General features: G+C 52.6%; 11 protein-coding genes across 11 annotated transcripts; 3 read left to right on the top strand and 8 right to left on the bottom strand.

Annotated features, from left to right (window-relative positions):
• Positions 1–167: 167 nt before the first annotated feature.
• Positions 168–1,342, top strand: AKAW2_50273A (uncharacterized protein; the record flags this gene model as incomplete). The annotated part of the gene is made up of 4 exons (XM_041690072.1): positions 168–728; positions 783–882; positions 936–1,132; positions 1,187–1,342. The coding sequence occupies 4 exons, from the start codon at positions 168–170 to the stop codon at positions 1,340–1,342; spliced, it is 1,014 nt and encodes a 337-aa protein (XP_041543694.1).
• Positions 1,343–3,723: 2,381 nt separating this feature from the next.
• Positions 3,724–6,090, bottom strand: AKAW2_50272S (uncharacterized protein; the record flags this gene model as incomplete). The annotated part of the gene is made up of 3 exons (XM_041690071.1): positions 3,724–5,205; positions 5,264–5,598; positions 5,676–6,090. 3 exons carry the CDS (start codon positions 6,088–6,090, stop codon positions 3,724–3,726), a joined length of 2,232 nt encoding a protein of 743 aa, XP_041543693.1.
• A 1,567-nt stretch (positions 6,091–7,657) lies between these two features.
• Positions 7,658–10,806, bottom strand: AKAW2_50271S (patatin-like phospholipase family protein; the record flags this gene model as incomplete). Its single annotated transcript, XM_041690070.1, has 5 exons — positions 7,658–8,573; positions 8,635–8,661; positions 8,719–9,118; positions 9,208–9,753; positions 9,813–10,806. The coding sequence occupies 5 exons, from the start codon at positions 10,804–10,806 to the stop codon at positions 7,658–7,660; spliced, it is 2,883 nt and encodes a 960-aa protein (XP_041543692.1).
• A 930-nt stretch (positions 10,807–11,736) lies between these two features.
• AKAW2_50270A (uncharacterized protein) lies at positions 11,737–12,288 on the top strand (the record flags this gene model as incomplete). Its single annotated transcript, XM_041690069.1, has 1 exon — positions 11,737–12,288. One exon carries the CDS (start codon positions 11,737–11,739, stop codon positions 12,286–12,288), a length of 552 nt encoding a protein of 183 aa, XP_041543691.1.
• A 2,234-nt stretch (positions 12,289–14,522) lies between these two features.
• On the bottom strand, positions 14,523–14,843 carry AKAW2_50269S (uncharacterized protein; the record flags this gene model as incomplete). Its single annotated transcript, XM_041690068.1, has 1 exon — positions 14,523–14,843. One exon carries the CDS (start codon positions 14,841–14,843, stop codon positions 14,523–14,525), a length of 321 nt encoding a protein of 106 aa, XP_041543690.1.
• A 22-nt stretch (positions 14,844–14,865) lies between these two features.
• AKAW2_50268S (uncharacterized protein) lies at positions 14,866–15,168 on the bottom strand (the record flags this gene model as incomplete). Its single annotated transcript, XM_041690066.1, has 1 exon — positions 14,866–15,168. The coding sequence occupies one exon, from the start codon at positions 15,166–15,168 to the stop codon at positions 14,866–14,868; it is 303 nt and encodes a 100-aa protein (XP_041543689.1).
• A 711-nt stretch (positions 15,169–15,879) lies between these two features.
• On the bottom strand, positions 15,880–17,340 carry AKAW2_50267S (uncharacterized protein; the record flags this gene model as incomplete). The annotated part of the gene is made up of 4 exons (XM_041690065.1): positions 15,880–16,525; positions 16,577–16,597; positions 16,664–16,788; positions 16,849–17,340. The coding sequence occupies 4 exons, from the start codon at positions 17,338–17,340 to the stop codon at positions 15,880–15,882; spliced, it is 1,284 nt and encodes a 427-aa protein (XP_041543688.1).
• A 1,182-nt stretch (positions 17,341–18,522) lies between these two features.
• Positions 18,523–18,960, bottom strand: AKAW2_50266S (uncharacterized protein; the record flags this gene model as incomplete). Its single annotated transcript, XM_041690064.1, has 1 exon — positions 18,523–18,960. The coding sequence occupies one exon, from the start codon at positions 18,958–18,960 to the stop codon at positions 18,523–18,525; it is 438 nt and encodes a 145-aa protein (XP_041543687.1).
• Positions 18,961–19,940: 980 nt separating this feature from the next.
• AKAW2_50265A (uncharacterized protein) lies at positions 19,941–20,999 on the top strand (the record flags this gene model as incomplete). Its single annotated transcript, XM_041690063.1, has 4 exons — positions 19,941–20,114; positions 20,177–20,463; positions 20,520–20,733; positions 20,784–20,999. 4 exons carry the CDS (start codon positions 19,941–19,943, stop codon positions 20,997–20,999), a joined length of 891 nt encoding a protein of 296 aa, XP_041543686.1.
• Positions 21,000–22,092: 1,093 nt separating this feature from the next.
• AKAW2_50264S (uncharacterized protein) lies at positions 22,093–22,687 on the bottom strand (the record flags this gene model as incomplete). The annotated part of the gene is made up of 3 exons (XM_041690062.1): positions 22,093–22,234; positions 22,301–22,318; positions 22,392–22,687. 3 exons carry the CDS (start codon positions 22,685–22,687, stop codon positions 22,093–22,095), a joined length of 456 nt encoding a protein of 151 aa, XP_041543685.1.
• A 2,340-nt stretch (positions 22,688–25,027) lies between these two features.
• On the bottom strand, positions 25,028–26,936 carry AKAW2_50263S (ferric reductase family protein; the record flags this gene model as incomplete). The annotated part of the gene is made up of 5 exons (XM_041690061.1): positions 25,028–25,191; positions 25,310–25,466; positions 25,518–25,582; positions 25,637–26,336; positions 26,406–26,936. The coding sequence occupies 5 exons, from the start codon at positions 26,934–26,936 to the stop codon at positions 25,028–25,030; spliced, it is 1,617 nt and encodes a 538-aa protein (XP_041543684.1).

Here is a 26,936-nt window from a genome sequence, read left to right as displayed (position 1 = left end):
TAAGCCTTCGGAATGAAGGGTTTGGTAAACAATGCCGTCTCGTGAGGGGGGCATTGATGCCCGGAAGGTCCCGGTAGAGCATATAATTGCCGTGTCTTCGTTACGTTCCAGACGATGCAAAACCCAGTGACAACATTGGTAGAACTTATTAACGAGATGTATCCTGGATGCGAAGGCGGACGCTCGTACCTCTGACTTCCATTGAGTCAGCCATGCCAGCCGCGAAGAGAGACGTTCGTGGCACCGTCTGGTTTGGGGGAATGCGGCCGCTCGTGGTCTCTACGCAACATGAACCTCCGAGCAATGCCTCGCATCGCGTCCCAAGCGACCAGACGTCCAGTCGTGCCACTTCTGGGCTGAACTGTCCACCGCCACAGCATTTGACTCCCAATCCGGCGCCCCGTGAAATTCTAGCACGAAGCCCTTGGGAAATATATGAACCTCGCGCCTGCATCTACTATGGGCGAATCATGGTGCTGGCTAGGCATCGAAAGAATAAGGCCACCTTAGTCCACATCCAGATGCAGGCCGTGGAGCGATCGGCGATAGAGATGTGTGTCCAAATGATTGATCGGCTAGCTCATCGCAGTATCCCGCGCCTTCTAGATGTGTTCCAGTATGCAGAACGATATCTTCTTATGTGGGAGCCCTTCGAGTGCACTCTCCACGAAGCTTTAGCGCTGAGCTGTCGCATCACCGAAAGTGAAGTGGCCCAGATCTTGTGGCCAGTAGGTGCCGTTCCCATCCTACTAGGCACAAGATCTTTCATTCATGGTTCACAGGTGTTCAGGTGCCTTCAATTCTTACGCGGCCAGTCCAGGGAGCTGGCCAGCCTCACACCTCGAGATATCTTATTCACCGAGGAGGGTGAAGTAAAAATTGGTATGTCCGTCCCAGCGACAGACCGCACGACACTGATATCGAGTGAGGTATAGCGGGTATCGAGAACAGTCGCCAAGTCGACCCTTCCCGTGCCGACGCAATGACTTCTACATTCAATGCTCTCCGGTCGATTTTCGAGAAGATCATGCAGAAAAATGGCTCCAATTTTACTTGGAGCCAGGAGATCCGAAGCTTTCAATCGGCGCTGGCCAAGAGCACCTCCGCGCGATGCTTGGATAAGTTGGTGCAAGTAAGTTGGTTCATATTCCAGCCTCGTCATGCGATGCGGCAACTGACTTGAAAGCACACCTTTTTTGAGCAAGTGACCGGGGAGGGAGGCCTAAAGGTACTAGTAGATTTGGCGAACAAGACCATCTTCCACGAAATCACATTTCCGCCCGAGAACTCTCTTGCCAAGACTGCGCCACTAGGGAAGCCTGTGGAGCCGTCTACGACATAGATGGATGTCGATAGCCTCAAAGTACATATTTGCGCAATGGAAACATTCGGATCAGCTTCTTGGATAGCCCCTATACTCGTAGAATTTGCCAAAGAGTGCGCTTCCCTTGTACTTTGCGTGACATACCTCTCTACGGACATTCAGCCTAGATGCAATAAATTAGGAATATCCGATATCACCCTACGCAATGCGTTGTGATATACCAGAGATAATGAAATGATGTAAAAGGGCGCCATGAAACCGTTGTTTGGAAGGATAGGCGCCCAGCCACGCAATGGATATTCCTTAGACCTTACTGCTGCCATCTGCTAGGCCGTGGAGCCTTTATCGGTTCTGACTGGGGAACTGTATTGGAGCAGAAGCCTACATATCATGGCTGCTACTGTAAATATAATAGTTCCATATCGTATTTGGCCTTCTTGTTTACGACTTGGACGCAGAATTCCGGGCTCCTCGCGTCTATCACAGTCTCGGGGAATGAACCCTGAAACTGCTATCAATAGCTGTCCCGTCGTTTTGCCACGACATTAGCTTCATTAACTCGTCCAGAGATTTGACGGTCAGGTCTTCAAGGGAACTTTGGATCTCGGAGCTCCACCTGTCCGGTCCGGCACCTGTAGCCATCAGGCTCCTTATGATCGTTGCCAGGGCGGTTAATGTCAATTTGTTCAGCACTCATGTCAGACGTTCATATCTCTTAGCCTTGTTTCACACCGGGCAGTGTGCTACGTCAATTGACCATACTCTGAGAACGACGTGGAAGGGATCGATTTACTGAAGCGGACTTGCCCCTTCTGTTTAAGCAGACTGTTTTAGGCTACACTGCGGCTAGGATTGTTCCCCGGTCACGAAGGAATTGTATTTTCTCAAGGTTCCAGGCTCGACAATTATTACAGTAACTGTTGTCAGACGATTGATAGTCTTAGTTACCGTCCGGTGAATGTATGGCAGCTCAGTCTCCTTGATCGGCCACGGAGCGGTAAACATATTGTCCACTTTGATTTCTACCGGTTTCCATAACCGGATAACACAGGCTCGTATTGTAATATGACTCCAGAAGACGTGGAAAAGCAGGGTAGGATAGTTGGTTGATAGTGTCCAAGATGCCTTCCATCTCGGTCCGACCTTCTGGAAGGCATCGGATGTTCACAATTTCCTGTCTGTAGTTCCGATCCTGGGCTAGGGTGACTTGGTGTCCTTGACAAGTTCTAGACCGTGGTTTCTACACACACCAGAAATCCCATTTATAACAGGTGACAATCGGGAGAGCATGGCGTCTCTCCATTGTCCGGTTCGGCCGACAGCTGAGACACTCCTCCGCCATTAGCTGGGGCAAGACCTGGGTCTAGTCGATGCAACCCTTGCACAACCAGAATTTGTGGACGACTCTTGGGAGGCCCTCCTTGTTGAAATGGATGTGGCTTCTCTGACACAGGAGCTACAAGCTGCAAAGAAGGATGTGCCGATTTGAAAAGGTACATCTTGACAGCAGCGGCCCTTTACAACGCTGCAATGTTTCCCACCCCATCAAAACGAAAAATTGTCCGGCAGCTAATCGTCCTTCAATATATTTGGTTAGGGTCCAGAATAACGACCGTATGGAGTTTTGTTGGGCAAAATCTGCGTAAGCTTTCGAAGACAATATTGTAAACATAAAGGGAAAATGGAGGTGTGGGGCCTCACAATACTTGGATTTTGGGACACATGAAATACACTTGCTCCAAATTGAAAGAGCTATACCCGGCGTTGCACAGATCGAACCGGTCCTGTAACTACTGAAGTACAAGACCTGGGAACAGAAAATGGTAAACCGTACAGCATAGACCGACATATCAACCACGCCCCACAACGTATCGCCATATACCCAATGATCGAGTATTCATGTTTTGCCGCATGCTGCTGACTAATGACGTTTTGGGAGGCCTAATCTATGCGATTGAATTCCTGCCATAGAGGCTGATGCGAACAAGTAGATTGCATGATTAAAGATGATCTAAGGCGAAGAAGACCTATAACATACCCGCCTCATACAATTCATATACTCAGTGTAATGGTTCATCTTGGACTGGAACATGGGCGTTATGACTCGGATTAATGCCAAGGCTCGCGATTGTAGAGAAAGACCGACCACCGTCAAGACAACCAATCATACTCAGAGTATACTGCGGAAAATGTCATTTTACCAGCCGGGGGGTACATTGTACTACGAGAGCTCGTGATTCATACTCCCGTACTACAATCCGAGAATAGTCCTTGCGCTATGATAATATGAAGTGCCTTAAAGCTGTAGTACTGCACCATCGATCCAGGATGTCTTTCTTGTCGCCATGGTTTACCCATTGTGGATACAAGAGAAACATACTGAATCTTTCCCAGCCCAGTCAATACTCCTCCTCTTCTTGTACATTCCAACTGTAAGTAAGAGCATGAGTGGATAGTCTGAAAATTTGCTCGTCCACCCATGCAACTATGTCAGTTATGGCCTCAGACAGCCCCTTCCTCCTCCTTTTAAGCCGATTCCCGTCGGATGTCGTATAATCCTGTACATTCTCTTCGGTCAAACTGGCTAGAACATTCTGGCCTGGGTTCCTCAGATGCCAGACGTGGAGATTTTCCTCTTCTGTTACATTGCGGTGATCTGTACTGTGGAGGCTGAACTTGCGCATCTTCAAACCATGGAAAAGCTCGTTGATTAGTGATTCGTCATTTGGCAGCGCAAGTCTTCTTGGTTCATGATTTGGGATGGTGACGACCACGACTAGATCGCCCGCGGGCATTGCCATCCCTCCCAACCCGCAGTCCCACATTTCCATGAACCAATCGATTGAATTGCTTCTTTCAGGCAGCTGTGAGAGACTTGGCGAGGGCATCGGATGCTCAATATCACAATCTGGGATCTCCGGATCTACCGCCGCGGCTTCCTCGCTCGCTGCCGATTCGTCCTCGGCGTTTGTAGCCTGATTGATTCCACTCCTATCCCAAAGGTAACGAAAGAAGGTCTGGAACTGCGACCGTCGGAAGAACACAGCGGAAACCTGTGGGGACTCCCAGGGCTGCCATAGTCTGCCCCCTTCCAGGGCGAAGCGATCCGCATCGACCGTATCAGCGTATGGGATACCGCAACGTCGATTCACTGCTTCATCCTGTTCGGTGCTACCAAGGCCCTCCGGAGTTTGCGGAGTGGGCAGGGTCACTCGTCCGGGCATAAACTCGGCTATGGCCGGGATCCGAAATCCGTGTTGGTCAGCCAGCCAGAAGAAGTGGCGCCACAACGCCATTCGGTCAACCGATGTCGAGCAATTCGGGACAGGATAGGAGCTACACGCTTTCTTCCTCTTATGCGGCTGACGACGTGCAATCTCGGTCATGTCAAGCCCGTATTGGAAGCTGAAGCGCCAGAGCTCGTGCAACCCCCGCCGTACTTGCAGTCTTGTCTCTCTTAATGACACGCTGCCATCGGCCCGATGCTGCGTACCGAGTTCACAGTCGATAGTGATCTTCTTGGCCTTCTTCGAGCCCAGGTCCTCTGGTGGAAGAAGAAGAGCCTTCATCACCTTGCTGGCAACACCTAAGAAACGGAGGTCCTGGAAGAACGTCCCTAGGGTGGGAATAGGGGTATCGATCTGCTTCAGTCGCTCCCATAATGCCGCCCGTGTGTCGGACTCGTCGATCGATGGAAATAACGTCCGGTCGTCCATCATCCGAGATCGCAGATATTCCCGGTCCGGTTCCGAGAGCTTTGGGACTTGAGATTCCAGCGCGTGAACGGTCTCTGCGTCCGCGTGAACAGGAAGGGTGTTGCTCCCGTCGAAAATACGATCCATCCAGACAGTGCGGATGGTTTCGAGGTAGGACAGGATGGGCTAGAGATAACGGGTTCTTAGAAGAGTCTTTCATCTCGTAGACACTTGGGCCACTCACCTCGTCACATCGCAGTGACACCATGGTATGCAGCACGCCCAGTTGCATTTTGGCCCAAAGCCCCGGAATAAGGAGCAGGGCATCAAATGCTGCAGGTAAACTGGGATGTTGGAGAAAGGCCCGGAGATATACATGCTTCTTACTCTTGGGGTCGTGTCGGAGGACGGTCCACCACACCGCCTCGGCATGTTCGTCCGGCGGATGGCCCAGCTTTCCTTGATAAAACCGAATTCTTTCGTAGATCAATCCGTCCGGCGGTCGGCGTTGGTTTGGAAAATGCTCTCGGAGCGAGCGGACGAGATGGGAATGGAGAGTTTGTCTTTGTGGTTGCTCATCTGGCGACTCACACTTAGCAGGTGAACGGGGAGGGGCACACGCGCTGAGACTCGGAATGACTTCAAAGACAACTTACTAGGATCCTCCACATACACATCGACCACCCACCATCGGTTCTCGCCGTAGAGCTTTTTTCGCGCTGCGGCGATGACATTCTCGTGGCCTAAGGCGCGCAGCGACATGTTCAAGGGCACGATCAGCTCGGGAAACGGCTCCGTGTCGCACGGCAATAGCCTGATGTGGGAGCCCCAGTCCGTGGCTTGGACCAGGACGGGCACATGGTACTCTCGATTGATACGGAGGCACCCTTGTATCTCAAGGATCTGCTCCATTCGGAGGGCATTTCGGCCGTCGTCCATCAAGCGACCAAAGCCATTCTCGAAGGTCAGACAATCCAGGCGGACTCGGGCGCTACCCTGGTAGCGCTCCTGGCGGTAGGCTTCCAATGCCTTCTCCTCGGTTTCGATGCGAGCTTGGTGTGTTGGCCGCATGCTTGATGACAATCCTGGGAATCATGGCGACCTGGCTATTGATCTTTTAAGAACAACGTCGTACTGAGCGCAGCCTAACGCTGAATAGCCTATCTCCCCTCATTATAGTTGAGCCATGAGGAAGTCAGCAGACTAGGCCCCAAACACAAATTCACGGACCGCACATTGTTGTTGCGGGTGAGACATGGTGACCTTCGGGGAAAGAGCCCAGGTAATGTCAGAATGAATAGTTAAATCATATAGACCTGATATGATGGTCAATTACGTTCTTCCCAATCGTTCTGCATAAATACATCCGTGGTGGGGTCTTGTGAAAGAAGTTGAGGGATGGTGGCGGGTAGAGAACGGTGCGGGCAAAATGGGCAGGGACGGGGGAGAGAATGCGTCTACCGCCATGGGTCGATTAACGCATATCGTTGACCGGGCCCTCGACATACGATTATAATGCGCAATCAGGTCTTATCTAGCGGGCTGCAAACTCTATAATGCTAGTGATCCAGAAGGCCCTAATCGGCGCTGTTTTAGGGGACGAGTGCTTTAAAACTGGCACGGTATCGACAGATATCTAGAACCCTCCCATTGTTCCCCAGATACTGTAACTAGTAACAGATTGGAAACTCATTCCATTGCAGGTGATTACTGTATCATCCTGAATCCAGTACATTCCTCTGGAGGCCGGCGTGCTATTGGAGAAGATGACTTCTGCCCTATGCAGCGGATCGGAACACGAAGATTCCTGGTCGACCGACAGTCCTCTTCTTTCTGAAAACACTGAAGACCGTGAATTTATCATATCCGACTCCGAGACACTGTCAGACCATAGCGATGAACTTGAGGAAGAGAGCGAGGATTGTATTCCCGTAAGTGATAAAGTGGCACAAGCGCCTGAGACGCTCCCTATCCATTCGCTGGTGATCGACGAGTTTCTGAGACTGGATTAGAACACACCGAAAGGCCGGATAAACCCGATTCGAGTGATTGCCAAGCGGAAGGTGGTCTCTGATGGTAGTTCCTCCAATGAGTACCTAGTGCTGTGGTACTCCTGGGAGGCTGGAGAGGCAGCGTTGGAGTTAGTTGGAGGGCTGAGCTAGTCGGCTATATCATTCGCCAATGATCCCCCTATCTGTGATGGTCCACTTGGAGGTGTAAAGTTGGTTGACCGCTACTGGGCCAGCTCGTGCTGGACGGGCTCAGCGATGCGCTCCATGCCGGCAAGAGCACTGTCGCCTCAATTTGATTTCATTTTTGTCTTTCGGAATTTATTTCAGTGACATTCTAGACTTCAGCGGAAACACGCCTAGATCAACAACATTCCTTAATTACCAAGTAGACACAACGGGTAGGATATAGTTGTAGGTAATCTGCATATCGCTATGGAGGGGGTCTACATAAATATAATCATCCTCCTTCCATCTGATTGTACAATAGTATAACGCTGTTCCTTTCAGTCATGAGAAGTGCATTCTTTTAGATACGGCATGTTAAGTAGTAATAATTGTAATGGAAGGAGAAAAAAAAAAAAAAAAACAAAGAAGTAAGATTGTAATCACTTCGAGTTGTCGCTGCTTTACACCCTCCGTTTCTTCCGGGACGGGGCTGGCTCGGCGAAACGAACCCGTTTAACACCTCGCGGACAGTAACACATCCTCTGCGGCGGCCACTGGTCAATTTGGTGATCGGATCGCCCAAATACAGCATCCGATTGCTGGAGGTGGAGAACCTGCCGTACAGTGGCTGGAAACCCGCCGATTGGCTGCTGACCTGATGAACCCTTGAACATAATCGATATTTCTTCATCTAGACTGGCCACGTGAAACCGAACTTGTTCGCGGTAGTATCCACAGACCATACATCCATCATCGTCGTCCAACCGACCCAAGTGCTCCCCGCGGCCCGTCTGCAGCTCTGCGACCGAAAATTCCACCAACACGCGCTCGAGAATCCGCCGTGGCTCGCGGCGCGCACATAGGACCGATCCCCGGCAAAGATATTGGCCTTGTGCCCTCATCGAACCTTCGTCTAATTCAAAGAAGAAGCATGTGGTGAGAACTGCTCGTACTAGTTCGTCTGGGACCGTGTACGGCTCCTTGGCGAGGTCTGCAACCCTCATCACATCATTCAGTCGTGGTAGATCCGCCAGAGCGTGGTCCAGCCGGAAGATATGGGCTCGGAGGGGATGGACAACATGATTTAATCCCTCCTTGAAAGCTTCTACACCGTCCATACAGGGAGAGGAGTTGTACGCGCGCCACAACCGGAAGGGCGCCTTGTCTTGTAGGGAGCTGCAACCATGCTGGGCCGAATCGGTCCCCTCCTCGGCCGGTGGGACGTATCCCGTGCCCACGGATATCAGTAGGTCGTGCGTCTGCGCGGATGGCCAGATAATTCGACATTCCTCCTGAGCAATCCCGTGCGGGTTGTTGGCACGGACGCCTCCATCCTGCAGAACGCCAATTTCGAACAAGTACTGGAATGGGAAAATCCTATGTCGGGTCAGCAAGAGACAAACTGCTGCAAAATTGAGGAATTGAGAAGGTCTCCTACCCGGGAGCTGCAGTACTGCATTTGAGGCTACTTTTGTCAGTTTCGTGAACAATAACTCTGTACACAAGCTCGAGGAAAACTCACGCTTTCCGTAACAACGGATTCTGGCTCTCGCCGTGCGGGACGATCCTTTGGTACGCTAAGTCAACAGATCCGTGCCTCACTCCACGGTAATTGGGGAAGACAACCGGCCTTCCGTCAGAGATACGGCTTGCAACGATGGCGAGACGACGTCCTGCCGCCAATGGCGGCATCACATCAAACACCCGACGCCCCTGCTGACAGACCTGTTGGAGCGTTCGCTCTAACGCACCGGAGTCGTAGGCACCATCTCGCACGAGATTCAGGACGCAGCCCAACCAAGGCCATATTCGGGAAAGGGAGTAGGCAGGCTGGAATATGCATTGCGCCAAGTCGGGAAATCTTCGACATGCTTCTGCGGCCGAGGTGTTGTTGTAGACCTGATCGGTCCCGATAACGGAACCTGCTCTCGGCGAGTTAGTCACCATGCTGGAGATTTTTGCATTCGAATCAGAGAGACCGCCCATGACGGCAAAAGAGGGTGCGACTTACCAACACTGGTGCCCGCGGTTAGATCTGGGATCTCCGGCAGCGTGATGGCGCCGGCAAGCCGTTGCTCCAGCGCTCGCAACAGGCCTAAGGTGACCATTCCCCGAATCCCGCCGCCATCGAGAGCCAGCACGACTGGGCGCTTGGTCGGAGGTAGTTGACAGACCGTCAACTGAAGAGCGCCCTGACACAGGGGACACTGGGCAAGGTCTCGGTGGTATTCCACGCCGCGGGCCCGCTGGCCCAACATCGTCACGCAGGTATCACATATACCATGTCGACAAGGGGTCTGATGCTCGGCCCATCGGCCAAGACAGAAGACACACGCCGTGGGTAAGGTCAGAGCAGACCACCGCCGACCGAAGCGAATCAATTCGTCCTGTCGGATAGCGCGTGAGGTGTGCACCGGGCTGAGACGGCGGAACTGTTCAGCGAAATAACTACGGATGGCGTCACTGTGTCCGCTGCCATCGGGATCTCCAGCAGTTCTCCAAGCGCTACCGCAGAGATCTCGGTACAACGTATCAAAGACATAGTCCGGTCGGAACTCTGTTTCTGTCAGTGCGGGACCCGTGGTGGTGAGGCAGTCCTGGGCTAGCCCTACTTACGGTGCATTCCAGGAGGATAGGCGTCCATCAACAGAGCGGACGCCATGAATGAATAGAGTTCTTGAAACGGACACTTCAGCTTGCGGGACTGCACGAGGAGTTCCGTCAAACCTTCGCTGAATGTTCCACTGACGGGCAGCCTCTCTCGAGAGAGACGTAGACAATCCACCCGGCGCGCAGTCGAGTCGAGAGATCCTTGAAGGGAACGGTGCCAAAGGAAAGCCTGGTGGACTGCCGAGAAGAGCAACCCCCGCTGAAGTCGCTCAGTCCGGCTGAGCTGGAGCTCATCAAGGACCTGACGTTGCAACGGAGCGAATAGTGCTGGACCTGAAAGCCGATGGCGGCCTCGAAGGTCGACCACCGACAATGATACATGATCCGGGTCCGTGACGCTCCGAACGGCCTGGAGCACCTCCACAGGGTCTGCTTTGTAGACGGCGGTTGGTTTTGTGAGAACCACAATCACGCGCATACGAACTGGGGCGGAAGAGGCCCCGGCCTGTATCCGACTTCGAAATGCTTCCAGCAGGCTCTTGGTTCTCTCCAATCCCGCCAGCCCATCCACAAAGAAACAGACGACATGCATCCACGGGAACACCAGTCTCGTCAGAAGTGAACCCGTCACATCGGTGGTAGGAAATTGAGTCCTGTTAACGGAATATCGATGAACGCCATCTTTCCCCGGGGGCTTGGAGCATTCACCAACTACTCGTAGATCCTGGAGCCTGCTCTCTGCGAACCAGATCGGGTATTCGGTGTGGGCGGTAGTGATGCTGAGGTGCAGTCGGATCACCCCTGCTGAGCTTCTGCGGAGAACATTATTATGGGGGAAAAGCGAGCGTAAAGCCAGCATGCGATTATGGTTGCCGACGAAGGAGATCAGGGAAGGATACTGCGTGGCCGGATGACTCATGTACTGCACAATCTCGTTCATCCGCCCCGTATCGACCAGGGACGAGCCCGTGGCGTCTTGCGTGAGGTCCAGCCATGCCATGGTGGACGATTTGGTTCGGATGGGTGGTTCAGGCCTTATATATGTCCCCCGAGTCGGAAGTGGCTCAAACCATTACATGTGTGCCATCCATTTTCATCCGAAGAGATATTTCGGTATGTGCAGCCCAGTGGTCCAACGAAGAAAGCAACTGAGGCCATTCACCAGACCTTACTGTACCCTCAAGTCACTGAGCGCCGGTTCCTTAATCTGAGGCGCACGCGCCTTGCTTAAGGTGGGCTTGATCTTGGCCAAGCCGTAATGATACGGCAGGAAGTAGTAGGAGACTCATGAGGCTGAGGGACAGACTGGAAGCACATAAAATCATTATTCAAGAAAATAGAGATCATATTTCCTCTCAGGGGCAGATTTGATGGGCGTTGGGCACACGGAGCGGTACAATAAGACAGATTTTGGTCCTCCTATTTCAAAGGGCCTGTCTCGCGAATTGGCAAATACCAATGGGGATGATCATGGGATAATTGGCCCCTTAGCATACGTACAAACTGATTCCACCGGGCCAGCGGAGATAGGTCAATGGCTGTCCTATTGGTGAACCATATCGACCCGCATGGCCCTCAATAACTTCGGAGATGTGGAGCTTACGTGCTTCCCCATGCCAAACTAGAGAAAGTCTTCATAAGCTACGGGATTCGCATGTTCGCGAAGATTTAAACGACTCCATGGACGTTCGCTCTGGGACCATGTGGACAGCGCAGTGGATATCTACACCCGAAAGATCCGTCGAGAGTTTACCTCATCATCCCCTCGTCCCTTACACCAACGATGGACTTCGACGCCCAGATCTCTTATCGTGATGGCTTGATTCTTGGTCTCATACATCTGTCTGGGATTTCCCATTTCGTCTGTTTCATGGTTTCCTTCTTTCTCTATCATTTCCCCAAGTCTCCTGGCGCCATACACAAGGCACAGATGGTTACGTTCTATAGTATGGGGGTGCTGCTCTGGGTGCTGTCCAGCCTGACTTGTCAGTCATCACGGATCTTTCACGGGGGCAAAACTGCATCTTGGGGGAAATTTCAGATGGCAGGCACTATGGCCCTGATCTATACTATGGCCGTTCCTAGTATCGCTGCGGCGTATCAGCAGCAAACCTACCTCCGCTCTGTCTACCTTTCCGGCTTGACCAGCCTGGCCATCAGCAAGATCAGCGGAACCCTCGCTCAGACCTCAGACGCGTCGATGGCACGGAGCAGCTTTCGCTGGGATTGCCTCTGGCTTGGGTTTTGGGCATTGGTACCATCAGTCCATGCGCTGCAGACACAGGAAAGACCACCACCGTTGACCATTAATCTCGTCCGGATTGCTACGTGGAATTTGTTGGCGGCGGCCGGCTGTGCTGCGCAGATACCCGAGCGGTTGGGGGTGGTGGGACACTGGCATCCGAGCCTCTACGCGATGCATCTCGTCTTAGTGTGGAGCAGCATCTCGTATGCCCAAGGGGTCTGGGATATGGTACTCTGATCCATGAAGTTACAGTAGCTCAACATGGGTATTCAGCTCTCGCCAGAACGGCGCCCCTTCGATGGACTCATCGGCGAATTGCAGATTCGGGGACGAGTGTTGGTGCTTCGCTAGTTGCAACGCGCGACTTCATGCAAGCGGAAATACCGGTTGTTGCTTGGAGGTCATATGACGACTATTCTCTCCTACAAGGGATTTATATATTGTTATCATGTTTTTCTGAATAGGATCTGATGTATATTCGCCGTTGATTCAAGCCATCATAAGACAGATTGATTAGGGTGAATTTCCCGCTTATATAAATTGTCAGGGATTGTAGAAGCAGTGAACCACCACCCTTGGCTCTATTATTCCATGTGAGGACAGTACATTGGCAGTACGTTAATATTTCTTTGACAGGCCCTTGTATAGGGTAGCAACTTAGGTATCCTTGATGCAGTGTATCTTGCCACTGCGGCTATTGGTGCTGGCACTGTCGCTCGGTGGCTGAACAGCGCATCTATCTCTGGTCAATCCTGCAGTGTTGTTTCCCGAATAAAATCCAGGACACCGTCAGCCCCGGATTATATACAATCATGCTCTTCAAACTCAAACTCCCGGGGCAGAGGCACCACTTGTTGTACTTCAGCCCGTCGTCTCGTGTATTGATTTAGATGTTATAGTGACTTTGAGCGTCGTGCCGGCTGTGCTCTTACTCTTTCCCCTCCCGGTGCGCATACCCTGGAAGGCATAGCCGAAGCGATTTGACCAACAGACTGCGCGAGAGGCTTATCGAGACCCGCCCTTCATGGTGGGAACAGTTCCAATTGATCGTCCTCTTGAGCGGTGGCATCTTATGGCCAATGATATTCGGTGTTGTGTCGAGCGTGACCCTACGTCCCTCTAGCTGGCTGTCGACACTGGAACTCCCTCACCGAGCCATTTTTGACCATGAGGGGCCGGGGCGAATGGCGCTTCCCAGGCCTGTAGCTGGGCTTGGCCGCAGAACCTTTGTCGCAGTCAACATTGGCAATGCTCCAACGTTCCAACCTCTGTTCCGCCGCATGGCCAGACACGCTGACTGGTACATGGGCGAACCGACGACCGGCAGATGTCAGTACTAGCAGAGCTATCCTCTCTCCGATGGCGCTTAGCCAACCATGTACAGGAAGCGTCGGGGCACCATGGTGATAGTGGTGCGTGAGGAAGCCTGGTTCGTCCGGTAACCGTTCGGTGGGCAACCGATCTTGTTAGCGACGAGAGTGCGGTTAAGCTACACACGCCACCAGGAATTTCCAAGCTTTAGCCTAGGGGCCCTCGGAAGTCGATGGCTCCCATGACTGACAAGCTCGTTCCTAGGATAGTGACGATTCCTCCGAGGAACAACCGCTGCTTTCCTACGACGTCCCACATTCGCGTGATTGTTCTTCGTCTTCGCGGGTCATCGTGTAGACACGGGGGAACTATGCAGTTCTTTAAATAACATTTCGTAGCGCACATCACTCTGCAGGCATCGAAGTGAAACGAATCTTTTACCAATATCAGACTTATATCTAGGCCAGGCGCCGTCCCCGATTGTTCACACAAATTGCCACTTTCCTACAGTCTCGCCAGTATCTTCTTTTTAAACTCACGTTTAGCAATTGGCTATGGCTAGTCATGGACGCGTTGCCCTGTGTTACGATCCTCTCCATCGCGAAAGATGCATTGGGTTGTTAGACAACGGGCATCCCTGCCCACAAGACGTCGACTTAAAGTGGCGTGAGATCGCACATACACAGCTGCAACTACTTCAAGACATGACCGACTTGACCGCCAGGGAATCTTGCCTTAATTCTGTCACAAAACATCTGCTATGTGACTCCCACCGCCGTATCCTGGTGCGCTCGACGAAACATAGGTATGTAGCAGATCCTCCACTGCTTACTGCGACGGTCAATAATGATGATTCCAGACACATATCACCGATGATCCAAAAGAAAAGCCAATCCATGGTTCAGGATGCGCCCTATCACCTTCTTCGTCGAGTGGCTGGAGGAATCAAGAGTCAATTGGAGGCCACTTATTGGAACGAACAGAGATCTTCATCCTTGCGGGGCTGACTTGTGTTAGAGTAGGAGTAACACAACCTATGGTTTATTCAAAACTTTCAAAACTTGTGTTCTCGCAACTGTCTTCTTTGTATCCAAGCTGATATGCCCATTTCCCATGTCATGCATGCGCTGCTCACTTCTTTGTATACAATGACGGAAAGCTCAATTGTAGGATGTAGTCCACTTGCTCAACACAATCGTGATTGGATTTCTCCAAGAGCCTCCGCGTCGCCTCGCGCAGGAGGAATTGGTAATGTCGGTCTTCAGGTATCCTGTTGCGTCCCATGCGCACAGCCAGATTGCCTTGGAGATGGTGGGTGCGTGCCATCCATCTGCTGAAAAGATGGTTGATCCGCACTTGGCACTGCTCAATCTCCCTCCCACACTGCGGATCGCCCAGCCATACGGTTGCAAACTCTCGGGCCGAGTGAAGCTGTTGTAAAAGACGACGGTGATCCTGTAGCTGACGGTGCACGGCTGCATGACGGATACCCTCAATGTCGACTCACAACCGATTAACCCCCTTCTTTGGAATTTTCAACAACGCAGATGCGGAATGGGTACGACGCTTTCGGTCCAGCGCTCTGAACGCCATGTGCAATTCCACATTCTCGGCACAATCCCATCCGTTAGTCTGGCCAAGTTGGGGGTGCCATTTCTGGATAGACTCGAACGCAGAGCGCTCCAAGCGCTGTTGCAGTACCCGTAGAATGCGGTGTTGAGCGGGAAACGGCAGACTCGTCGGTAGTGGCTGAGTCGTTGATTTCGGCATTGGCTCCACCGGTAGATTTTTAACCTCATCACCCATCTGGCAGGTATAAAGCTTGTCAGCTGGTTTCTGAAGAGGCAGATGAGTGGAAGACAGACATGGGACAATGCTTTGGTTGGAAGAATGACGATTTTGGGTAGCTGATGAATGGCGGACATGATCGTCCCGTACATTTCTCAAATACATATGGTTCGAATTCAAAGACTTACGCACTAAACATTATCGAGAGGTGGTGGGCAAGCAATCCAGTGATAGTTTTGCTCTCTTCCCCTCAAAATATACAGGGAAGCCACGAACCAAGAACGGGGAGCCATGGCCTAGATAACGGCTCTTGGGTTTTAGGAGCCATCGATGTCGCCCACCAGAGTTCCCAACTTTCGCCGGATGGTTTCGTACCTGACCGGCAAGAAATGGAGCACGTAGGTCAATCATGCAGCTTTGCCCACCCGTGCGATGGTATTTCCATGACCATGTTGTATGATTAACATGATGGTGAGGCAAAGGCCGGTCAATCATTTGCCCGCTGGGGGATATTGTCCATACCGTATGGCTGGGCTTCTGGTCAGATGGTCTTCGACCTACTGCTCGACTCTATAGTACCAAGGCAGTGCTACGTTCCGATAGAATGTGTGATCCGATGAGTTGCTCCACCATATTTATCTATGATATTCTATCAACATCCCAGACTGATGCCATGCAAACCTATGTTCCATCGCTGGCAACCTCGTTCCGAAACCAGCATGCAGGACTCTAGCTTTCCGCCAGCAAAGCAACCTCAGCTGCGATGCCGCAACTTCGAACAAACTTAGGCCACGTGTTGGTGAGGACGAGATCCTTGATGCTCTCCTCGGCTCGGTCAAAGACCGTCGCATTGAATGTCTGGGGAATCTCGCCCCAGTATTGCACCTGGCCATTGTCGGCGAATAGCGAACCGGACTCGGCCTTGATGGAGGCGATCGGAGACGCTGAGGGCGTGGGACCATAGCCTGGCGAATCGAACGGAACGGCGGGATTCGCCGGGCGCCCGTCTCCGAAGAGAAGCCCAGCAGGGCGCTCGAAGACGTTCTCCAGCTCCTTCCGGTCCTGCGAAGAGATGTTGATCGGAACCTGCGCATGGCGATTACTGATGAACGTCGTGTAAATACACAGCGCGCGGTGAAACTGCTCCCGAATCAAGTCGGTAAGATCTCCATAGTCTAAAATCCTGCTATCCCAGACCGCATGGGGCAGCGAGCTCTTCCATTCTGCCACTCGGGTCAGGAAAGCTATGTTCTCTCCGGAAAAGTCGCGATGGGCGGAGAAATCCTGCAGCGGGGCAGGATTGCGCGCCAAGACACATTCAAGCGCACGCTTGGTGAATATGCTATCCCGAGAGCTGGAGCTGGAGCCAAGAGTTCTACTCCATGATTCTCGGCCAAACCCTCCCACAATCCAGGACTAGAAGAACTGTCCCAACACGCCAGGCCACCTGCATATCGGTTAGCGCGCAGCTCTCGTCGTACATGCGCCGGGCGTATGTTGGAAGAGTTCTTACCACTCCCAGCCCCGGCCCATTGCCGACTTTTGCTGCATCTCGGTTCCATGGACCTCGGTGCCTGGAATCCCCCAAGTACGATGCCATTTGCGAGAGATGAGCCACATCAAGATCGTGAGAAATACCTAATGACTCCATTAGACACCGATATGATTGTCAATAGGAGTAGGCGGTGGCCGTTTTACCTGAACGAGCGACGCCACCGTAACAAACACGGGGATCTTGGTAGTGTATGCAAGGCGATGGAACCGGTCTACGGCACCGAGCTTGCCCCTCGAGGTGGAGGATAAATCATTCCCGCCACTACTACGAATGATATAGCCTTTCTGGAGCTTTGCCACGTGGTAGAAGCGACTGTTCGACGCGTGGAACAGGGCAATGCCACACGGTAGATAGGTGCCCATGATCCAGTACTCGGCATCTCCGGGCATGATGGTACCAATCATGGTTCCGAATTGCACTGAAGCCCAATAAACATGAAGCATAACAACGGCGGACAGCGACAGCCCGAGGCCCCGCAGCAGGAGGGGAGGCGTGTTGCGATGGGCGATGAGATAGGCCACGCCAGACGCAACAATAACCGTCCAGGTGCCCGCCCAGCAGGTCCACCATATACTGACCGGAGTATAGGCTGGCTGGGGCGTGGATGCGGCAGTGACCCCCAGTTCGGACCCCATGATTCTGCTGTCGTGGGGAGAAAAATGATGCAAAAGGTATCAATACAATGGTAGACAGATCTAACGAGGGACTCTGATTGTGGCCAACACTGTCGCTCAATATCATCGGCCCTGCTTCTGTAGGGGAGAGACGTCAGTGACATTGGCACCGGGCTAGCCAGTCTTTTCAACTGCTCGAGATTTCGAGGTTACATCTTTTATGGACAGGACGGCTCTCCAGCCTACGGCGGGGCCGGCGCCCAACTCACATGCGGCCCCATTTTCTCTATGTTAGTGCTTTGAACTATCATGCTACAGTAGCAGCGGCCCACAGAGCGGCAGCTTTGTGCTTTCAACAATGGTTCTTGGCGACCTCCATCGCAGTGTGTTCGCATGGTAGGTTCCACCCGTTCTCGCAAGCGGCCGGTCCTGACGGTTGTTTCCTACCGCCAGATGCTGCTGATTGTCCGCCGTCGGTTCTCCACGGTCAGTTGTCCAGCAATGAAAGTCCACGTCCACTCTCATCGAGCATCCCCTATTCCTCTGCTAGCCAAGTAGGATTGCCACTTGTATGGACCCATCAGGGCACTGACAGATTTTCATGCGGCTGTCCAGGGAGATCATCCGGGAACGTTACATACATTTAGGACACGAATCTCGCGCTCCTTGTTTTGTTCCCTCCCCCCCTCTAATAGGATTTGATGCGCTTGTCCAAGTTGCAACGCCCGAGGGCTGTTCAGCGATAGACAATCGTACAGCAGCAACACGAAAGCTTTCTGGTGAGTCGGTAGCAAAGCATAACGGGGAGACTACTGAATATTCGAATGGATTTCCCAGCCCTCAATTGAAACCCCTCGCAATGTCAGATCCGATTATTGCCGACTTGTCTTGTCCCTAAACAATGTAGATCCCAGTATTGTTACCTATGGCAATCCCCCATCTTCTGCATCTCTCTCGCTAACGTGAATGACCCTTATTATGGTTGAAAGAAATTAAATCATATGGAATGAAAAGCAGCATCGAATTCTAGACTACAAGAACACAATTCTGTACTTTCTACAACATAGTACCTTAATGATCCTCCGTTATTGATCTTCCCACATTCACCGCTTCTTGTTTGCTTTCACGCTCGTAAGCATCGCTTTCCGTAGGGCAATGTCACTTCCGGTCAACGCAGCGGCCTCAACAGCAGTAGCTAATACATCAAGTCCTCCGGGGCTGCTGGAAACCATAAATAGAGCAGATCTTGCAGGTTTGAAACATATCGTCGGAAGCGCCTGGTATTCCAGCTCCATCACAATCCCGACATAAGCGATGGAAACATAGAGCAAGGACCATTTCTGGTGCCTCTGTTCCACACCGGTCACATTTGGCTGCCTCTATATTTTCCATCGGCTCTCTCAGGGGTATATTCCGCTCACTCTCGACCAATTGTCTAGCTCGGGCCAGGGCGTTCGATTGAAGTCGACGTAGCTGTCGTAAGTTGTAGAGTTCTTGGAGTGTCTGCGGCAGAACCCACATCGACCCTGCATGGTTCTGTGACCACAATGCCTGCTCGAGCCTCTGAGATTCATGTTGCGCCTTCTCAAGGGCTCGGTAAAATCGTGCTCTGGTCACACACGAACGAGGGTAAGTTTTCATTTTGCTGGATGGTGCCCTCGAGCCTGCAGCTAAGTATGTCAGTTCCCCCAGATCATCGTTGTGTGAGGGGATAAACCTTTCATCTCAGCCGGAGGCACAACGCCCGTTAGCGTATTCTTCTGCATCAGTAGGGGCAGGATGTGCGTTGGAGTGGTAGAGTGAAATATACTTGAAAAGACTGGGGAAGGAAAAATGGAAATGGTCGAGGTACAGCTTAGCAATCGTGGGAGTACATACTTCCACCCATTATATATCGAGTTGAAGCCTGTGAAACGATAGCACCACCATGGCCTAGATATATGGACTTACAACCGTCCCGGCAATCTTGCGGATTACGGACCGTTGATGTGAACCGTGCGGACATCGGGAAGTACTTCTTCGGGCTAACCCCGTTCGTTATTTGAATCGTTGACCAGAGGATCTCACTTACTAACGTTTCTGGGCCGTAAGGTAAGGAAACCCGCTTCGTACAAGTGGCATCCCTTCAATGGGGCCGTCTCCGTGGTCGCTGTGCCCTTCCTCCCTTTCTTTATCTCATATGACGCTAAAGTAAATAGACGGAAAGTCTATTCCTCCGTCGGCCTTGGTTCCTGCAGCTGGACGTATAGTAGGTAAGAATGGATTTTCCGGAATCCTACAGTCTCGGCTTATTCCCCGAATGGTTAAGGCCGGATGGTACTCTACGGGTTACGGTATCCAACTGTTCATCCGGACTGGCAAAGTCCACACTTGAGGCGCGGCTAGACCTCCGAAGGTTACCATTACTCCTGAGAACAGTGTCAGAACAGCAAGAGGCTCTGGCTGGCCCCCGTAGATCTTTGGCCGGTCGCACTCACAGTCGATCGACTTCCCTCCTACTCTTCCGTCGCCCACGGCAGTTGACCATGCCGAGCGGCGAACATTACCCAATCTCACCCGATTATATAAAGATACCCCCTCACTCATGGAGGGTCATTTCCATTCCACGTTGACACAGTCGAATGGAGAGCGGTGATATGATGCTAAGTGCTGGTCAGCGTCCTACAGACCCGGGCATCCTTGTCGTGGAGGCGTGGGGACAAGGATTCCTGGTGGGCTCCCTTATTATTATGATTGCCATCACCGCGGCCAACATGAAATATGGGGTGCTCCTGCACAAACTCATCGTGGCAGAGGTAAGTTGTGCTGCCTGGTTGCGGCGAATGGGGCACTATCCCCTGCTGATGTGGACGCTTAGCTCGCCCTGGCCCTCGGGCACGGAACGTTCATCTTTCTCCATGCGCCTGCCCAGGGCTGGTATCTTTCGGCCACGGCCATCGGCCTCACGGTTTCGCACACCCTCCACAACGTAATCGCATGGATGAAGATTCGCGGATTCTTCACCCCTTGGGGCACGCGACTGTATCTGATCACCCTGCTGGCGGCCCAGCCGTACTGGGTCGTCGAGATTTATGCCAACTTTGCCTTTTTCAATCGGGGCCAGGCCTTATACACCACCACCCGGCCACTCGAGCCGCTGTTCCAGTGCGGTGTTCGAGCGCAATTCTCCCCCACACCCCACGTTGCTGATCCAGATCTAGGGACCCTTGGTGGATCTTCACCACCTGCTTTCTCCTGTACACCATCCAGCGGGGTTATGGGTGTTCGCTGATGCAGCTGATTCGCATCAGCCCACGGTTCGGCGTCATGCTCTTGTTCATGGTGATCTCCGTTGTATTTGCGATTGTGGACATGTGTGCGATCCGGGTCGAGAATCGCCTAGGCTACCCCCCGGGGATGGAGCCGTTCTGGAAGGTGAGCGGCCGCCACTGACGAGGAGAAGATCAGCATGTTGACCGCTGTAGTTGGCGTTTGTTTTCAAATGCCTGAGCGACACCATCATCTTGGATGACTTCCGGAGCGCCCTAGATCGACTGCGCTATCACTACCACCCGGACGGTGTGCCACCGCAGGAGGCCACGCACGCTCGCTGTCGGAGCACAAACCAGCTTGTGGACTGTGTACCCGAGGCGTCTATCAATCGCCCCGAGCCAGTATGTCGGCCACCGGACATGGTGTAAAGCCTGGAGTATCGTGTGCCGGCACCAACGGGCACGGCGTAACCTAATTTACATGCTGGAGCCACTGGGTACATTCGATACGCATTGGAAGGAGGGTTCTTCTCTTCTCTAATGCTGGATATGTTAGGCCCTCCAGCAGGCAAGTGGGAGGCTTTCCTTTTGTAACGATGTATATAATGTGATCATGTGCAACTAGTTTGGGAAAATATGGGAAAGCATAGTGTGGGGCTGTGTGCAAACGCGTGATCACGTTACTTGGCGTCATGGCCAATTGGTCATACTTCTGTCTGGCTGTTTGCCTCCGCCAGGTTAAATAACTAGCGCGAAACCGATCGCTTGCTGAATCAGCTAGTCCGAGGGGTCAGGAGTCCACATCGTTAACCACGGCGAGGCTTAGTGGTTTCGGGGAAGATAAAGTAGAATACTCGCAATGCACTCTTTGGCGCAAACTAATAAAAAAATTTTTTTTTGGCTTGGAAATATGAAACGCCTACGACGTTGTCGCCATGGTGACCTGGCCATCGGACGTGGACGTCGCGAGGCAGCGACAAACGTGATCTGCCTCCACGTCACACCAGGATGTGCCGATCACCTCCGACAAATTAACGAAACTCACGGTGGAGCTTCGATGGGCTCAACCGATGGGGATCGCACCAGCAGGAGGAGGGGCGCGACTCACGTTGGTGACACATCCTCGCGTCTTTGGCTCGCGGACGCGATGGAGACCCACTTGACCGAACCGCTGGAGTCATGATCAACTACGCGGCTGATTCGTTCAACCATTAACGCCACCGACGATCAAATGCAGCTACGGGGTGTGAAAGTTTGTTAACACAACATATTCCTTTATCTTGGGATCGACAAGCCAGGTTGCCCTCGCTCTACTGCTGCCAGCACAAACAGCACAAACATCCACTTTAGAATGAAGATAGCTACATATATACTCTCAGAATCGAGTAGATCTTAATTCCGGCCGTACAAGCTTGGTGAAAGACAGTAGTTCTAGGCGATGTAACTCAGACCTTGTCCCACTGGTCCCCTCCCAGCCTGGCATGAGAAACGTTCCGTTCCCTTCTCCTTCGCCCGCTGACATTCATTCCGATTCCATATCCTTGTACCGAGCTGAACGACGAGATTTGGTGTGAGAGGTCGGGACACTCTCATAGATGCTACTCACTCTCCTGTGCAGGCGGTGATTTTCTTGGCTTTGACCCTTCACTTGTTCTTCCAGCTTTCTATAGCTCTCCGTCAGCTCGAGGCTCGTAGAATGTCGCTTAATAGCGCAACGGAAACAAGCTTACCGGACTCTGCTTTCGAGACTTGAAGATACAGATCAGCACAGTTCGAGGGTGAGTGACGGCCGGGTTTGGGACATCACAGAGCGGGACATACTCGCAGATCAACATTGTGAGAGCCTTCGTAGACGTATCAGCCACGTTATTGGGATGCTCAGGAAGCTCGTTTGGGACCACGCTGTCAACCTCCGACATTGCATCTCTGTCGCTTGCGTCATTTTCATGGGTTGAAATGCCCTCACCCGAGACGGCCTGGAAATTCGCCTTCCTGCCGTCTGGTGGAGCTGATTCAGTGTAGTGTGAGGCATTCGACCGGGTACCGGAATGAAAATCCTTCTCAGCCGATGCCAGTACTTTCCGCAGTTTGTTCAGTCGGGGCAGGTGAGTCTTCATTGTTGTCGGAGGGTACAAGTGATAATAGGACACAATAGGAGAACTGAGATTTTTGGGAGGTGTGTGCGTACTGCGAAGGCGAGAGGCCCTAGCCTAGGACGCACATGATGCTTTATAAACGCTGGCTGTCTTGTTGACTTATAATCGAGGTGATACCATACACCACCCCTGCGCGAAACGGTCCACCCATCTCAAGCCCAAAGTTGAAGGTAACATCGAGGCCACGGTTCTAGGCATGGGCAGGACAGGGGCCGAGTGTAACCTCGCCGATCCTTGTGGCACTCAACGGTGACCGACAAGGGACTGGTCAAACTAGGTGCACTCAGGCTATTTTGCCTGACTGCAACCCAGCACAATTGGGGCTGGAATTCTGATCTGGGTTCTCAGTCCGTCGGTAGACGAATGGCTTTGCGTATGGAAGCAGAAGAGATACCTTAAGAACAAGAAAACAATAAATCCATAAAACAATACAGCCTACCTGAATTCGGCCCTCCAACCTCTTATCGCATGCTAAAGAAGAAGCCAGTATGCTCTCCATACTAGAAGCCGCAAGATATGTTTTCAACAAAACCCTTTGAACCAGGGATCCTTCTAGCATCCATTGAATTCGCCCCAGAATATTCTCCCAAGCTGCGTGGAGTATTGAGATCTCGCTCGTCTCTTGGCCATATGAGGATTTAAAGGCAATAATACGCAAGATCGATGGTCCATCTGTACGAACGTGTGGCTTCTCAGATCTGCTTGTGACACTGTCTTGAGGTTGCCGAGGCCCACTCCACGCCCGGAAGGGAAAATAGAGAGACGGCGACTGATTCGAACATGCATTTATGGACTACCGGCAATCTGGATTACCGACCAATTGATAGGGACTGGCAGCACGGTAGAGATATATCGAAAGACATTCTCGTGATCTGAAAGCGGAGATAGGACACTGGGCCCATTGTAGGTCAGGAATCTGGGATTTTTATCAGAAGGAATACAAGTGACAGTCAACCGCCAGAGCCCCGTATTTGCAAGCAATGTCTCATCGCTGTATCGCAATTTAGCCAACCCCATATCAGGCGTATCTTCGTCCTTCTTCGAGGTGTGGGCTGTTGGCAAGGTGATGAATCTCACACGGACGGTGTCTCTTCTGGATCTTCCTGTAAGAACCCCTTGACGAGCGGCAGTAGCCTTGGTGAATTCATGGTGTTAGAGAGACTACTCTGTCGTAGAAAATATGGTACTCGTGTGGAAGATTTGTGTGTGAGAAGGTCATGGACTCGGTACTGGAGTATTGCCTGTAGCACGCGTACGCCTTATATCGTTTTGAACTTTCACACTGGTATAGTCCGCCTTGGTGGGGACTTCGGTTTCTTTGCCTGTTGTAACCCTGGGTTAGACTGCGGGCAAGACCGGTGGAATGTTGGGCAAATCATGCGATCCCCTGGGAAAACACCCGGCAAAATGAAGGCTATGGAAGACCAGCTGGGAAATTACCGTGCGCAGAGTAGCCATGGTTATCTCCGACTGCCCCTTACAGTGAAGTTCCAGGTCAGCCACTTGCCGATAGGATAACGCTGATACTAGTCGACATCACCGCATGCGTTCAAGAGACCTCGAACTTCTGATCCTGCTCGACGATCACAGGCACATTCAGCAACCGACAGAATTCGAAATTGAGGGGGCCTGTTCCGACGGCAGTGACGTCGGCACCGGACCGCACCTTCAACTAACGGGTTTTCTGGCCGTTGTGTCAATATCAGTGGATGCATGGAGTCTTCGAGGCAATCCAACACAGAGAAACAATTTGTATATGCTCGCTAGGCTCCAGCGTAGCCTATCCCGACAGCGATCGGACACGGCTCCGGTTGGGTGCCCTTGTGCATTCGCCATCGCATGATCCAAGGCTGCTTAATGACCGCTGAGGACTGCCCGTGCAATGCCACATGCATCAGCTTACCGCAACAGAGCAGTGTTAAGCGATCGCAATGTGAGCACTGTAGTGGCTGTAGCTCTTCGACCTGTCATGGTAAGCATTGGCAGGACTTCACAGGGTATCCTTGGGGAACCTGTTCGCGGCGGCACAACATATGTGCCAGCATCAAAGGCTTACCGAGGAAGGGAGTGGAGCCCGCAATCGATTGGACCGTTCACCAACCAATGGACGAGATAACTTAGAATCAGTGACGGTCTGTGTTGAGCGCGTAGGGATCGGACTGTAGGGAGAAGACGAAAAGCAGCGATGGATGCCATTGCCACATGGCATTGGCTGCGCGCAAAGAGAGTCGTCATGTCATAGGCATACTGGAACTCACTTCAATGTCGATGACCTTCCAGAATGCGAGAGGCAAGCCACTTTTAAGAATCACTCGAGGCTGGAGCGGTGGCGGTGTACTTGTTGCGACAAGGAGCCTCCCTGACATGACCTGGCCCGAGGTCGAGGTCAAAGAATTTGATATCCGGCCCCGTCCGAGGCTGGACGACATCGTGGACCTGTTGGCGAACCGACTGGCGGGCGCACACTACGGTGAATCAAGATTAGTCATCGGGCGCACGTCCAACACGATCTGTCAGAAGCTCCCGCATCACACAGCCGTTGTAGGTTGATGGGTGAACTGATTGGGTGGGAAGTAAACCTACCACCGACAGCTAGCTTCCCACGGCGCTTGCTCAGGTGACCTTGGACGATTTCTCCGGCCATAAGTGGCCCTTGACATAGTTTGATTCGCTCTCCGAACGCGTCACCGGGGTCAACGGATGTCGTCTTTGTAAGGTAATACAGACGGAATTCAAGAATCTATCTCAGTCAGGACGGCATTAAGACTGGCCATAGAGGGTTGTCACATACCTTAAATTCACCGCGGTCGAGGTCCAACAGGTCCTGCATCCAATCGCCCAGCCAGCATTGGTGGTCTAGCATTTGTCAGTCACTGCGGTATCAGGCAGTGCATCAAGAGACCGTCATACCAAAGTCTTGCATCTGCCACACGATTTTCAGCTTGCGTACCATGGCCCGCCGCTGCTCGCTCGCCTGGACGAGCATGCGGATATAGGGAAGCACTCGCAACATGCCAATGTCCTCTACGATGAACACGATCGTCCCAAACAGAGAAAAGTCGATCGATCGGCCGTATGGCCCCAGCAACAGTGCAGGCTGTCGACGCTGGTGTAGCCATTCGCGGAGGTAGAGTCGTGTACTGAGGCTGGAGGCTCGTGGTCGGGTCAGAACGTACAGGATGCGCGGTCCGGGCGTATCATCCCAGTAAGCGACATAGAAGGGCTGGAGTTGGAAGCACGAGCGAAATCCTGCGTGAGGTAACCAGAGGTATATGTACTGCCCCGGCTGGATATGCCAATGGGGGGACACTGTAATGTCCATGCGAAGCAGCTCATGAAAGGGACGTATGGTTACGGTGGGCCGTCCAGCACTCCAGCGTTGTTGGACGAAAACTGCATGAGAGACGGCCACCACACTCAGCACGATCCATAGGGCCCCAGCACCAACCACTTGCCAGCGGGATCCGGATCCTTGGTACCACGTATGATACGCCAGGGCCACCATTGCTGTGACCGCCAGAAGGTAGTGGATTCTCATGGCGACCTGACAGTGCCGTCGGACGACCACATGCAAGGTCACAGGGATCATCATCAAAATGGCAGCAGCTGCCTAACCCTGGTTAGTGGTATCGCTCTCGGGTCACAGACATCATCATGGAGGGGCGGCGTGGTGACTGACCAGCAAGGGAACCCAGTCATGCCTCATCGCGGGGATCGGCTTATCCGCTCTGGCGATGGCAATGGCTCCATGAAGAAGGGAATGGGCGGCCATCACCCGCCCAAACCAGCGATGCAACCACGCAACGGCAGAGTGGCTGATTCCGAGCAGATGGGCCGGGAGGCCAAAGGTCAGGCCCGTACCGAGCGGCAATAGGTTCAGGACGGCGAGCTTCGCCGCGCGTTGCTGGACATCAGCCCAGCCATGGGCGGACACGAGTAGGAGGACAATGTTGGCGCCCAGGAGCACCCCGACCAAAATGACCTCGAATGCGGTGGATATGTCAATGGTCTGGGCGAGCCACGGCAACTCATACCCGATGCGCCGCCCAAGGGAGACCGCGATCGGGCGTTGGACAGTCCATCGACCAAGCCGGTGCGCCAGCCGGGCGATCAACCAGACGCCCAGCAAAATAGCAATCCATATTCCGTACCAATCAACGGATTGGATCTGGCTGGCCTGTTCATACAGGTCTGAGAGGGCTGGAGGCAT

Source organism: Aspergillus luchuensis, chromosome 5 (genome assembly GCF_016861625.1).
Source record: "Aspergillus luchuensis IFO 4308 DNA, chromosome 5, nearly complete sequence".
In the NCBI taxonomy this organism is placed as follows: Eukaryota; Fungi; Ascomycota; class Eurotiomycetes; order Eurotiales; family Aspergillaceae; genus Aspergillus; species Aspergillus luchuensis.
Note: the sequence above shows the minus strand (reverse complement) of the source record. Positions and strands in the feature narration are given on the sequence as shown.